Consider the following 15815-nt stretch of genomic DNA (forward strand, 5'->3'; position numbering starts at 1 on the left):
GTTTTAACACAGAACATTACATGACTAATGAGAAAACACTAATGGAAGATATTCTCCATTTCGAAAAAAAAAAAACTCAGTAATAATAATATCACGAATATTCCGAACGAAATAAAGTATATTAATTACACGCATAAATCATGTGCTTGAAAATGAGCCAAAAAATGAACGAAGAAAAAACTAAAAATCTCGAGTTCGACCCGAGATGCGGCGAAAATTGTAGAAAAATATAGAGGTCATGTTCCGAAATTTGAAATTGGTATAATTTTGAAAATGAGCTTGCATGTGATATGAGGAGTTGATTGAGAAATAATTAGACATCGATGAAGATTAGTTGGTCTGTTCGGATTTTTGGATACAAAAACCATGTAAAAACAGGAAAAAAAAAACTCTAATAATAATATCACGAACATTCCGAACGAAATAAAGTATATTAATTACACGCATAAATCATGTGCTTGAAAATGAGCCAAAAAATGAACGAAGAAAAAACTAAAAACAAGCTGGGCCCGTCCCTCCGGGAATTTTTTAGCCCGTAGTTTATTCGATCATGGTTAAAGAATACCTTTGTAGCGAAAATTGTAGAAAAATATAGAGGTCATGTTCCGAAATTTGAAATTGGTATAATTTTGAAAATGAGCTTGCATGTGAGGAGTTGATTGAGAAATAATTAGACATCGATGAAGATTAGTTGGTCTGTTCGGATTTTTGGATACAAAAACCATGTAAAAACAGGTAGAGATAAGACAGATAGTGCTAAAAGTTGTACCATTCGATTCGGCGTGAAAAATCACATACACAGATTAGAATATTAATATTTTCCAAATCTTACTGTTTACCAAATAAAGGTTAAGCAACATTGACTTTGGTTAATTTCTGGATGGGTGACTGTCCAATTTTTAATTGTTACAGTCGTGTCCGTGGATCATACTGAGAAAGCATACCAAATTTCATCGCTCTACGACAAACCGTTCTTGAGATATTTTGAATACATTGTACATACGTACAGACCATGGGCTGAAAACAATTTTTTAGTCCGTCCTTCCTTCATTATTACAATAGTAATAAAAAGGTATAAGGGACGGACTATTGTATTCGCTTCGGTGTCGTCTGTCTGTCTATCACTCTGTCCCCATAGAAGGACTTATCAAAACCTGGTCAACCTATATATCAAATTAAAGGTCTTTTGACCAGGATCACGAAAATGGTGGTGCAAATTTTGTCCAGAAAATCATAAGGCTAAAAAACAAAAAAAAAAAAACAAAAAAATCTGGTGTGAACATCACACGACTTTCCTTATCCTATTGAATGGTGCTTATTTATTTTGGGTGTTCTGTTGTAACACTTACAATATCTCTAACCGTTTAGTCGATATAGCTGAAAACCGCCAAAAAGCGGTCGAAACCCACCAAAAAACGGTCAAAATACCACCACATAGGCGGTTCTTGCCTAAATTTTTGGGGGGGCTTGATTTTGAAGGTACACCTTCAAAATTTTGATTTAGCTTTATATGTAAAAAATATCTGGTGTGAACATCACACGACTTTCCTTATCCTATTGAATGATGCTTATTTGAGTATTATTTTACCCTATAACTTTTACCTATCTCTAACCGTTTAGTCGGTATAGCTGAAAACCGCCAGAACGGTCGAAATCTTCCAAAAGCGGTCAAAATACCGCCAAGCGCAGCAACCATTTCAACCAAACGTTTTTTGTTGCATCCTTGTCACATTTGTGAAATAAAATGCCGCCAACCGTTGCACCGATCTTAACCAAAAGTTTCGTGTCGCATCCTTGTCATATTTGACAGCTACATACCAAATTTCAAGTCTCTAGCTCTTACCGTTCTCGAGATATTTTGTGTGTCGCATATCCTTGTCACATTTGACAGCTACATACGAAATTTCAAGTCTCTAGCTCTTACCGTTCTCGAGATATTTTGTTTACAGACAGACACACAGGATGAAAAAGCGCTTACTTTCCTACGTGCAGTGTATAAGAAATATATCTAAAACTTACATGAATATAATTAGGTGAGACAAATTTAGTGTTTCCAGCAGGTTTGAGCTGCCAAAAGAGCTAGAACTTTTGATGTATAGCTCAAGAAAAGGGAGGTTCAAAGTATCTTTATATTGTATCTAATAAGTAAGAGTATTCAAAAGAAGCAAACAAATAACAATCAGACATCAAAGTTGCTCCAATTTCAATCAAATTTGGCAATAAAAAAAAATCGGATCCAGACAGAAATCATGTCTGTGTACATAAATCGGTATATTATACTCAAAGTTCATATTAGTTTTTATTTTTTACAAATAAATATTTTTTTTTTAGAAGTTGACTTACTTTTGTCATATTGGTTTCATACTTTCCAGTTGAAATTTGATATTACTAAAACTAATAAATGCATTAAAATGCAATACCAATTTGACTCAAATTGAAGAAATCAGATAACTTGATTTTAAAAATCATAACTGTATCAAAGTCGGTATATTATACTCCAAATTCATATTATTTTTAAAATAAATATTCTTTTTAAACCAGTTGACTTACTTTTGTCACATTAAAATGAAATCACTCGTAAGTTAAAAATGTTTTTGTTGATCTAAGCAACAATCATGATTTACAAAACCAAGATTCATTTTGCAACAATGTAAAATGAAGATCATTTTGCGACATCAGTTGACCAATGAACAAGCTTACATTTGCTATTGGTGCACACTTGGCAACCATTATTGCAACGTTGTCAGAGCGTGGAAACAAGATGGCATCTATACAGATAGTTCGGCGCGTTCCCGCTTGAAGCGCTTTGAATGTTTCTGCAGTGAGCTTTTGCTTTGTAGTACTATTCTGTGTATTGCTATAGATCTAATTTTTCTAAAGGTCAATGGTTTTAATTGATTTTTACAGATTTATGTCCAATTTTATTCAGCTAGAAAGCAAAATCACCATCATTTCCTATAGGTAATTGATGCCGTGTCGTTATAGCCTTTTGAGTTGACTGTAGCTGCCAAACTCCATCCCTATTATGATATCTTCAAAAAATGATAATTTAGATATATAATAATAATAATAATAGACTCTTGAGTGGAAGGCAACGACTAGGCGAGGTTAACGCCTTAGGCGTTCTCTACCACCTAACCCTTAGATATATTATTGATTCTCACTATCATCATAAATAAATGGTCTCGTAAATTGAATCAAATATAGAGGTCGATGATCTTGACCGAAGCAAAGGCTTGAAATAAGCACTTTGACACCTTGCTTTAAAAAACAGAAAATCTCCTAAATCACCAGTTTCAAACTATCCAGACTCACAATCTCCATCAAATCTTCATTAAACTTCAAACGGTTCTGACTAAATTGCCTGATTGCACATGGGTGTAGGTACCTACTGATTTTCTTTAACCACGATCGAATAAACTACGGGCTAAAAAATTTCCGGAGGGACGGACCCAGCTTGTTTGTTTGGAATGAGGAGACCCCAAAACGGATATTTCCACCCATTTGTTTGGGTAGAAGAGCTCACTGTGTGAGAATCTTGCCATAAAGCCTTTAGAAAAAGTACAGCTTCGCTATAACTGTAGGTAGTAATAGAAACTAAAAATTAAAATATGAAATGGGGTCAGAAGAAAAAGATAAGTATCATTGACCTGCTTGTTACGTTTTAGTGACGTAGCAAGCGGTCATCGTCCTAAATATCTACACATAAGAGGTGTTGTGAAAATGCCTCAAAACTCAAAATATTTTCATGGGAATGATGAAAAAGAAAGTTAAATTTTATGGTGTCATAGCTACACATAAGAGGTGTTGTGAAAATGCCTCAAAACTCAAAATATTTTCATGGGAATGATGAAAAAGAAAGTTAAATTTTATGGTGTCAACAACAGATGGATTTTTAATTTATACTAGTAGTTGACCCGTCCTTTGTACGGGATCAGCTTTGTATTATTGTTTATATTCTTGTTCAATATTGTACGCCCTTCTAGTTCCACTAGCGGCAAAGATATCCTTTGGGACTTTTGACTCCTTATTCAGGCAAAACCCCACGTTATTGTCAGGCAAAAAGTCTTCGTTTTCTGGACTAATGTACCCGACATGAAGTTTTATAGCTACAAAGCTAAAGGGTGAGACCTACATAACAGGTCTGGGGAGGCATTTCAGAACAATCCACTCATTTTATTTCACTATTGCATGAGTGGCAAACAGGTCAAGTCTGAAGGAACTTTTTTTCTTCTCTTTCCTATATTCTTCCACCCCCCTCCATCCCTCCCTCTCTTCTATTCATGTTTTTTTTTTTTTTTTTTTTTTTTTTCTAACACGCCACATTTTTGTCTCCTTCACACTAGATTGTCACACTGCGCAGTAACGGTGTGATTTAGCAGAATTTCCCGTCAGGAGAATTTACCCTCCTGTTTAACAGGCGAGCGATTTTACCAGTACGCCACCAAGTTAACTGAAGTCTTTGGATTTTCAAGCCATCATTTCCTACTTGCCTCATAGGAAGACCCATGAAGTGGATTTCTTCATTCCGTGTGCACATATACATACATAACCTCTCCCCTAAGTTGTTACCGAATCGTAAAATGCAGAGGGATCTAGTGTTGACGTTGCTTTACACGTCAGAGTACTTTTCAGTCACTCACACCCCACTTTCTATTTTTCTTACTAATAACTAACCTCTGACCTCCGCATGCCCCTAACCATTCTAGCACTTCATGTCAGAATGACTTTTCATGCGACTAAGTCACCCATTTCACGATTTTAGTTCAAATTGAGATTGAGCTTTTCCACACTCTTCCAATAAATAAATAAAACTGAGGAATACTGATATTTAAAGAAAGATAAAAAATCTGGTGTGAACATCACACGACTTTCTATTACATTAAGTCGGACAGTTCTAAAAGTTTCACCATTCGATTCCGCGTGAAAAATCACATGGGATCAACTATTCACATGCTTACTTGTTAATGGTTCACAAATAAAAGGGAAATTTGTTGACACAGGGGAGTATCGAACCCGCAACTTCTCAAATGTAAGTCAGAGAGTGCTAAAAGTAGCACCATTCGATTCCCCGTGAAAAATCACATGGGATCAACTATTCACTTGCTTATTTGGTAACGGTTCACAAATAAAAGAGAAATTTGTTGACACAGGGGAGTATCGAACCCACAACTTCTCAACTGTAAGTCAGAGAGTGCTAAAAGTAGCACCATTCGATTCCCCGTGAAAAATCACATGGGATCAACTATTCACATGCTTACTTGTTAATGGTTCACAAATAAAAGGGAAATTTGTTGACACAGGGGAGTATCGAACCCGAAACTTCTCAACTGTAAGTCATAGAGTGCTAAAAGTAGCACCATTCGATTCCGCGTAAAAACCTGCGGAGGTCTTAGATATTGCTCATTGGAAGAACTACTACTGGTCAAAGATTCTCCACCATCCAGCGTAGGAATGGTAGAATCATCATCGCCTTCATTTACAACTGTCCCCGCAGGATTTTGTTTCACCTCTAATGGTTTTTTAATGGCAGGAAATATCGGTACTGGAATATGACTGGATCTTGTGGGAGACTTGCTGTTTGATGTTTCAAGTTTACCATTCCTCGTCTTGTTGTCAATGGTAACTTTGAGATCTTCTACTGTCTGGTCACTATCAGGTGTTCTCAGCTTGACTATTTCTCCACCAAACGTAACACGGCGTGAAGTTCTTTTGATATCCTCTGAGATAGAGTTAGGGTCATAGTCATCTACATCACTAGAATATATTATGTTGTCCTTACCAAATATTTCCTCATACAAATCATCACAGTCGTCAAGTTGTTCATTGTTCAAGTCTTGTGTGAGATACTCGTTTCCAATGGCCGTATCAACGTTTCCTTGGAAAGTTTCATAAGGATTACTTTCCGTTGAGGTTTCTTGATTTAGATTCAACACTTCATCCGAGTCATGTCTTTTGCTGAACGTTTCAAATTTGTTCATATCTGGTATGTATTGAGCTCTAGCATTGGCATTATCCGGGTCATCACTACTCTCATCGTTTCCAGCATTTCTATTGCGAACTTGTTTGCTTTTGTACAGATAGGAGTTGGTTTTATTTGTGGCACTACTAGAGTAGGAATCAGAGCTCTTCCTGTCTTTATCTACTGTGTAATGTTCAACATTACTGTTGTTTACAAGATAAACACGACACAACATGTCAAAGTCTTCCTTTACTTGGGGATAAAAGTGATCGAGTATGGATAAAAATCTTCTGTGTCCTACGATGGCCTTGATTTTCGACAAACATTCCACAGCTTCTTTTTGATAAGTCACCAGAATCATTTTTTTCGACACGCTTTGGACGATTTTCAAAAAAATTTGGCTATCTACTTTTTGTTTGAGTTGTTGAATTTGATTGAGAAAAATTGGCAGACAATGAAGCGCTACTAGTGTTAGGTTTGGATTAACTTTGGTTGACTCCAAAGACTGTGAGACGAAAGATTGTACGAAGGACTCTGGATCAGCACAGTGTTTGATGTAAGTTAGGATGACGTCCACAGTACTGATACGTACTGCAGGGGCAGGGTTCCCTAGGTTGTTAACTATGGAATAAAGTAACACAGGCAGAGACTGACCATTAAGATCTTCAGCGTCAAGAGAAGGAATCAGATCTATACAAAACTTGAGAGCGTGTTGCCTCACCTCCCACTCTGGATCATTCAGTCTTGATTCTAGCTCAATGAATACTTTGGTTTTATCCACATCCAGGGGAAATCGTTTATACTGAGCAATTTGTTGCCACAGTGGTGTGAGCTCAATGTGTTTGGACGCACCTGAACGATTTCGTTTTAAAGGTGTGGATGGAGCCTTACAATAATCGTTGACCGAGTATTTGGAATCAAAGATTGCAGGAAATAATTCAGTTTGCAAATCCATCACGTTTGGTAGCTTATCACGATGTACGTTTTCTACATTAAGCAATGCTTTATTGCTCCACCAACACATTACTCATGTAGTCATGTACAACGCACGTCACTTTTTACGATTATTTAACATACGATTGACAATTTTTAGATTCTTAATTGAACAATTTAAAAGGTACATTTAATTGATTATTTTTTTATATATAAAAAGAAAAGTATTCAAATAATGTGGAGAGTTGAAGATCTGAACAGTATTTGTAAATAATTTACATAATATCATACAAATAAACTATTAACTCATATTACACATGGAACTTTAAGAAGAGACGGACACGGAATAAAAAAATTACTTTGATGGAGGTGAGGATTAAATTCATGAAATATTTATGAACATTGACCAAAGCACATGTTTCTAAAAAGCGATAAACTTTAACCGTCGTAAATTTATGAGGATTATCGCGTCAGAATTTTTGCCTTCTAAACTAACATTTTCAAAACGTTTAGACTTCGTCATTTTTTTCCTGGAGAGGGTCAGGCGAATAATAAAAAAAAAAGTGTTTGTTTACTTTCTTCAGGCTTCTTAGATACCACTTTACAAGGACTTTTCAACATGCGCAGAGTAATGTGTTTTCCGTGTTTGTTTACTTTCTTCAGGCTTCTTAGATACCACTTTACAAGGACTTTTCAACATGCGCAGAGTAATGTGTTTTCCCTATAAAGTTTGTAGAGCGGAAGATATACACTTGATACATATTTATGGTAATTTACTCCCGTGTATACTACTTGCGTACTGCAATATTAGTTGCGTATTAAAAGTACAGATAAAGAGTACTACTTGCGTACTCAATAAAAACAGGTAGGTTTTCATATTTAGTATATGTTGAATTATTTACATAAGTAGGCATCTACTGCGGGAAAATACCTCTCAAAATTCTGGGAATGTTAGGGTTAGGTAGCACCCGAAACAAATGATCCATTTTCTAAGAATGATAGGGTCTTATAAATCAATATTTTTCCTTAGTCGTGTTGAGAAATCCTGGGATTCTCCTTTATAAACCGGTAAAAGCCCGAAGAAGATTTTAATTTCGAACTTTTCCCAAAAGATTTACGAATAGGTTGTCAAACTCCTCATTAGACCCCTTCAGTTCGGGGGTCCTGAGCGAGCTCTCTGGCCTGGATCACCCCTTGGTATCCTCTTAATGTGATAAAATATGAACTCACAGCTTTTCTCTGAAATAAACCTGAGTGTGAGGACTCTTTAAGAAGTGCTGCAGGCGAATTTTAGAGAAACTGAGTTTGAAATATACCAGTGAGGGTGCTTCTAGGTTCCACCAAGGCCTGGGGATAGCAGCTTGGGCAGGGGAAAAGTACTGGTCACAATAGATCTACAAAGGTCGCAGTGTTAATTGCATACCCTCTCTCGGGAAAGGAGCAACCAGGCCCATAATAAATAGAATAGATAGGTTTCAACGGGAAATCCTAGGTTTAGCCGCTCGTCGGGGGTTTCCCGTAACATATACAGAGCGTTCAAAAAGTTTTGGAACTACTGAATATTTTTCGATCAAAAATCTAGTGTGAACATCCCACGACTTTATCTTACATTAATTTATTTGTATAAACTTACGGGAAATCCCATTTTTACAATTGAAACTTATAATAACATTAAAAACTAATACTCATAATAAAGGAGGTATGTAGGTATTTTAATAAAAAGGACCTACATTGATTAAATTTTTGAATAGCTCACGCAGCTTGTCCTTCATTTGTTTTTCTGACATAAAAAAATCACTTTTTTGACATCAGGGGGTCCCAAAACGGATATTTCCAACCATTTTCCGATTTTGAAAATTTGGACCCTTTGTAATACTTTCTCGTTGCTAGTATAGCTTCGCTATACCTACATATTTTATTTCGATGCTACGTGACACGTGACTGACCCATCTTCTTCTTCTTCTTCTTCTTCTTCTTCTTCTTCTTCTTCTTCTTCTTCTTCTTCTTCTTCTTCTTCTCCTCCTCCTTCTCCTCCTCCTTTGTCTTCTTCTCTTTCGAAACAGATTTTATCGGTTTTCTTAAATTTGTCCAAACAAGAAGTTACCTATCTAATAACTACCTATGGCTACTTGCACACACACCGGTTTTGGACGACCGTCGGAATAGCTATACTTCTATCACTAAAGTAGGTATAGCATCTCTTCGCTATGCTTTAGTCATAGAAAGTAAAAATGTGAATATGTTGCACTACAGTGCAAAAAAAGTACCTTTTTTGACAGCGAACGTTTGCGAGAGCTATGTTTCGTTAGCGGGAGCAATAGGTACATTGGACGAGCGAGGAGCCGTCTCTATGGTGACCACGTCAAACCCGTTTCCCGATCTTGAAAATTTGGTCCGATCGCAATACTTTCTCATTACTAGTATAGCTTCGCTGTTTAATAATAGAAAGTAAAAATAGGCGTGTTAATTTTTTATAGCGCCTTGGAAAAGATTAAGACATAGACATATGAGCTTATGAGCTACTGTTTTTCCGAAAAATATGTAGCATTTTACAGAATGATCACTTTTTATATCCGAGATGGGAAAAATCATGATAGGTGTGAAAAACCCGATTTAGAGCCTCAAAAGTTGTCAGTTTCTATTTATTAAGAAAAAGTTAACATTACTCCAACAATTAATTAAGCATTACCTCATGAGTTCTTAAATGTTTTGAGTAGAAAACACGGGCTCGAGTAAAACTCTGTCCACATATGGAGCACTTGATGACTTGTGATGTCCTCATCTCTTTCATGTCGTGACTTCGTATGTGTTTGATAAAGTTCGCCATGCTATCACTCTGGTGAGAACATTGACCACAGGATAATGAGTCTAGGGAGTATTTCCCTGCAAAATGAAAATAATTTAATCATTAAAGTACCAGCCTAGTTAGCTTGGGGGCTAACGGACCCCAAAACGGACATTTCCACCCATTTCCTGACTTTGAAAATTTGGACCTACTGAAGTAAAAAAGTAGTTCCCGTTGCTGAGTAGGCTTGCACACAAACAAACACCTCCTAATGTTATCATTATCAATTAATTCGATTGATCATAACAAGCTTTTACCTTTGCGTCTATGATGATCCCTCTTGTGTTCTCGAAACAACTTAACATGGGTGAACGTGGCTAAGCACTGGTCACAGTTGTACAGCAAGTCTACACACTCATGCACTTGTAGTGTTTCTTTCCGCGCGAATACCTTGCCGCAACGGGTACAGTGAAACTCTCCCGCGTGCTTCTTCAAATGTCGCACGATGTTGACGGCTTTGTCGAACTTTTTGCCGCAAATTTCACACGCCAACATCTGGGAAACGCAAAAATGTGTTCAGTCAATTACTAGATGACAACAATGTATACCAGCGGCGGCTGATGTGTAGGTTGTTTGGTTGCACAAACCCCCAAAATATCTGAGGGGGGGGGAAATCTGGTGTGAACGTCCCAAGACTTTCCTTATCCTACTGAATTATGCTTGTTTGGGTGTTTTAGGTATGTATCATATTTTTTTCAATATCTCTAATTACTTAGCCATTACAACTGAAAACCGACAAAAAGCGGTCGAAAACTGTCAAATTAGGTCGAAACACAGCAAACGGTTACTCCGATGTTAATGAAAAGTACACACACACTAATGGCTGAAACTTTGGATTTAGGCTCTCTAGGTACCTCAAAACGTGTTTTGGTACTAAAAATTGACCATCGAAAATTTTACCAGACTACATTACTTTCCTTCCTATAGGTCACTATTGCAACTTAATTCAAGGGTAAATTGACTAATGGAGTGTGACTGAAGGCATGTGATGTGTGTCAGTAAACTCGACCCCAAATAATAATAATTTACCTGTTTGGTTTCTAGGTTAGGTTTGAAATTGGCCGATCCTGTGGTTTTTGTTGCCATTGGGTCAAAGCATAAGATGGGAACAGAATTGAGGAGGCTGATGTAAGGAAAATTGAGATCAGACATGACTTGAAGTTCATCACCTGAAAGACAAGCAATATTTGAATGGGTAAAAGGCAGAGCGGACCAAGTCCAAAAATATATATATGTATTCCCAAAACTTGTGCATCAAAAATCAAAGAAATGTGTTTTTTTTTACAATATTATATTTCAGAGAATTTGTGCTCACTTCATTTTATATTTATTTATAAATTAAAAATAATAATAATAATAATAAAAAATGAAGTGAGCACAAATTCTGGGACACCCTGTACTTAGACCCCAATTCAGCATTTGCTGAGATTTTTTCGAGGAGAAATATTACTTTACCTAAATTGAGACTAGTAGAGGAGGGCACCAAACCAGGCAAACCGGTTTGTTCACAATTCGCATTGAGCATATTATCAGAGCTGGACATGCTTCCATTTAGATTTATGATTTGGGTGTTTTTCTTCTCTTTTAACAGTTGGGGTTTACTGCTCTGAAACGCAAGTTACATGGAATTTATTGAGATTTTGATAATTGTCCTCCCACCTCTCGGATTTCGAAAAAAAGGTACCTATTTGAAAATTTTATTTTATTTTATTTTTATTTTTTTTTTTTTTTTTTTTTTTTAAAATTCGCCCGGAGCGAACGTTTGCGAGAGCTATGTTTCGTTAGCGGGAGCAATATGTACATTGGACGAGCGAGGAGCCGTCTCTATGGTGACCACGTCAGTTCTAGATGAACCGTGACATGAAGGCGGAAGATCTAGAACTACGTACATGAAATTCTCAGAAGGATAAGATTCTTGCATATCTATCACTGAAACATAAATAATATGAATTTTAACAATCTGCGCTAAAACATTCAACGGTAAGAGCATGCATACGCATAGCCTAGTTCACATTTTTAGCACTGCAAGCAAATTTTTGAAAAGAAAAGGAAAAGATAGAGATTTAGTACCTACCTGGTAAAGTTTTGTATAGAGGTGCCGAGACTCGAATGTCTGAAGTCTGTATGGTCTGCAAAGGTAATACTAGGCTATCAGCTATGAGATGGGAATTAGTGAGCGGTAATGTGGTATTTGCTGCTGTGGTCATTGCAAATGTATTGTTCACCATATCGCTCTCTATAACAAACAATAAACACAATATCTTGAAACGAAATTCCTACACAGTTGCTTCCTTTGAACATGGTAGTAAAGCATACACTTACACAATTCCATCGCTCTAAGACAAACCGTTCTTGAGTTGTATCATGTACATACGTACGGACTACAGACTATGTATGTAATTAAAATAAAATGGAAGTAAAAAGTAAATAGGTGTTTACTTATTATTTACTTTTTTCGATGGGAACGACCTACTGTCAGTAGTGTTAAAGCGCCTTAAAGGGAAAAAGAGGCATTTCTTACCTTTAGAGATATTTGGACACAACGAAGACATTGCACAAGTATGTAACGTACTCGTGCTCGAAGTAAGAGGACAAGGTAACTCTACACTGTGATCATTATAGAACACGGAAAGGTCGAAGTTTGTTATGCTATCCAATGGTATTTCGCGTACTTGTCTCGGAATGGCAGTGTTGGGATTCGATTCCGTGTTGAGATCGAATAATTTCATTGGATCTTCGGTCAGAAGATTGTCTTCAGAATCTAGAACGTTTAAGTGAGCTTGATTTTGGTTCTCTAAATTTCCAAATTTTCCATTTGCGTTCTCTAAATTTTCAAGGTCTTTATTTTGGTTCTCTAGTTGATTTTTCCCAATTTTGTTCAACAAATCCGGTTTCGGGGTCTTATCACTCAGATCTTTGATAACCATGAGTTGTTTGAAATATTCATCACTATTCCACACATGTTTCTTGTCAGCATGAACGGAGGACAGATGACGTATCATATAAGATCTTCGTATGACGGTTTTAGGACAGAAAGAACAAGCATAAGATACGGTAACCGAATGAGATTCAATATGCTTCCGGAGACTGGTTTTCTTGACGAACCAACGCTTACACAGATGACAGCTATACCTGTAGAGGGAGGAAATGTATAAGTATAATTGACCGAACGAAGCGAAGGTCAATGTTTTGCATTTGGTTTAGATGTTTAATTGTTCCACTATAACTCGTAATGGCCTGGTCCGATTTTGATGACATTTGGTATTTGTTCAAGTCGTAGCACGTCGCAAGTTCAAATTGGGGGCCCCAGAATTGAACGGGACCGATTTTTGCTCTGAACGTTTCAGATAAATTCGGCTCTGTGCTAGGAGTTCGGGGTGAGGACAATTAAGTATGGCTACTTCAATCGAGTAGGTACCAGAGGCGGTATTACAAATTACAAGTTAAAGAAATCAGCAATGATAAATATGATTTAATAGATGAAAGACTTGTAATAATGTGATACCCACAAAGTTGTGAAGAGGCTTTGTTGCTTCACCACAAATAATTCATGATTTGATTGAATTTGATGGTGATTTTGGGTCATAGGCCTTTTCCCATCTCTAGAACTTTACATAAATCTAAAATTTTGAAAGGGAAATTTTCAAATAATTCAGGAATTACAACCTTTGAATTTGCAATGGGACGCAAAAAGCAAGTGTCCTACCTGTTCGTCTGTCGTCTAACTTTGGGCTGATTACCATGCTTGTGTTTCATATGTGAGTTGAGGTAAGTTTTCACTTTGAATTTCTTGGGACAAATAGGGCACGAATATTTGTAGTCCGCAGTGTGTTTGATGATTATGTGATTGGTGCGGTATTTCTTGAGGCTAAACGTTTTACCACAGTAGGTGCACGGATAGCTACCAGGCTGAGAGTAAGTGATCTTGTTGTCCTTGTGACGTTGGATATGAAGTAACAATTGGTCCTGGGTTTCGAACTGTTTATGGCACAAAGGTTCCCCGCAAGTGACCTTCAAAAATAAATAATGTGAAGTGCTTAAAATTTGAGGATGAGGGGCTAAAACTCGAAAAACAATTTCTGTAGACTAATTTTCACTTAGAATTTCACTTTCGTAGACGTTTAGGTAGACGTTATCAACATCTTTGATATTTTTGATGTTCCTACAACACGAAAAATATTGGTTTTATTTTAAAATGTAAAAAAAAGTTCAATCGAAAATGTTGATCACTAACCTTAGTGTTGACATGAATTTTCGCAACATGTTTTTCCAAACTGGTCAAAGACTCATAGGCTTTGCCACAATGATCGCAAAGAACATTTGTATCTTGGATAATGTTAGCCTCCGCATGTTGTTTTTTGTGAAGATGAAATCCAGCCTCATTGTCAAAATGTGCCAAGCAAAAGTCACATGTCAGATGTCCTGATGTATCTGTTCCTAAGATAACAGATAGAAGGACAAATATTTTTAGCAACCTCCGTGGCCGAGTGAGTATCACACTAGGCTTTCACGCCGGAGGTCCCGGGTTCGATTTCCAGCGGAGTCGAAGTTTTTTTCGGCATAAATCGGACTATTTGATCTCAGATTTGGATTTTCTACAACTTTAAACGTAGGTTGACTTTTATTCATAATTTTTACCCAAATGCAACCGCTCCATTTATTGTACGCAATAAGACCCAAAATAAATACCGGCTAAGGTTCTGTCCAAAATTCGGACAAATAAGAACTAGACATACAATTTTTTACCTGAAGTTTCCTTTGAAAAACCCCGCCGGATCATTTTAGTTTTCGGCTTCACTACCTCTTGAGGCAGAGAACCCTGATTTTTGGGATTTAGACACCAATGTTTCAGATAGGTTTTGCGTCCGCTGAACACACTCTTGCATTGGTGACAATACTCACTAGCCTGAAATATGTAGAATAAATTAAAATATGCATAAAACACACACACACACACACACACACGCGCGCGTACAGCTTAAGGGGTAGATTAAGAATAAGGTAATTGGTACTTGGACCCTGATGAACATGAATCATGTTTCACTTACAGAGGTAGTATAATGCCCATGTAGGTGTTTGGCAAACAAGGGTATAGTTTTGAATACAGAACCACACAGAGTACATTTCCATTCTGGTTTGTCTTTGGAAGCTCCCAATGATTTTGCAGATAACTTGTTCAGGTCTATGTTGCTTCCAGTGTGGTTACCCCCCTCATCTAAAATAAAAAAATACAACAATTTCATAAGGTTCCTACGATTTTTACTTTCTATTGTTTAGGTTGATAGTCCGTGGGCCACTGGGTTGTGCACAGGTAAAAGTGAGAATAGGTACTTTAAATGTGGGGTCAATGATAGGGAGGGGTAGGGAAATAGATCTTATGGCAAGAAGGAAAATTAAAATTTTGTGTGTTCAGGAAACTAGATGGAGGGGTGTAAATTCTAGGGGTGTAAAAAAAGGTGGAGGGGTGTAAAAAAAAAAAAAAAAAAAAAAAAGGAAAAGGTGTAAATTCTGGGGGTGTAGGGGTGTAAAAAAAGGTGGAGGGGTGTAAAAAAAAAAAAAACACAGGAAACTAGATAAATCAAGAGAGCTAGGAGAGGGGTGTAAATTAATTTATCGTAGTGCAAATAATAGAGGGGGAAATGGAGTAGGTATAGTTTTAGATAAGGACATGAAAGCAAAAGTGATACAGGTGAATAGAGTAAGTGATAGGTGATAGAGTGTTGAGTATAAAGTTAGAACTAGAGGGTATGGACCTGAACATAGTGATTGCATATATGCTCCACAGGTAGAGTGCGATGACGACGAGAAAGATGCTTTCTGGGAAGAGATAGAGCGTAAGATAAGTAGCATCCCGAGTAACGAGAGAATATTCTTTGGGGGGGATTTAAGCGCGCGTACACGTGTACACACAGACCATGGGCTAATAACCACTTTGGGCTAATCAGGGTACCCTCAAACGGATATTTAAACCCGTTTCTTTAGCTTGATCCGACAACCATTGAGAGAAGGTTGAAGGAATTGAGATTCAGCATTTTCAGCAGACACGAAAAACTGGGAATGCAGACTTGGCCTTAA

General features: G+C 37.0%; 1 protein-coding gene across 1 annotated transcript in view; it reads right to left on the bottom strand.

Moving 5' to 3' along the window:
• Positions 1 to 9569: 9569 nt before the first annotated feature.
• LOC103505099 (zinc finger protein 568-like) overlaps positions 9570 to 15815 on the bottom strand; it is an 11930-nt gene continuing 5684 nt past the window's right edge. Inside the window, exons 4-7 of the mRNA XM_008469407.2 lie at positions 11196 to 11346; positions 10770 to 10909; positions 9998 to 10235; positions 9570 to 9778 (exon numbers count right to left, since the gene is read on the bottom strand). Coding sequence (XP_008467629.2) covers positions 9570 to 9778; positions 9998 to 10235; positions 10770 to 10909; positions 11196 to 11346 — 738 coding nt within the window. The remainder of the gene's footprint in view (positions 9779 to 9997; positions 10236 to 10769; positions 10910 to 11195; positions 11347 to 15815) is intronic.

The sequence above is a fragment of the Diaphorina citri genome, unplaced genomic scaffold, assembly GCF_000475195.1.
Source record: "Diaphorina citri unplaced genomic scaffold, Diaci psyllid genome assembly version 1.1 scaffold150, whole genome shotgun sequence".
NCBI lineage: Eukaryota > Metazoa > Arthropoda > Insecta > Hemiptera > Psyllidae > Diaphorina > Diaphorina citri.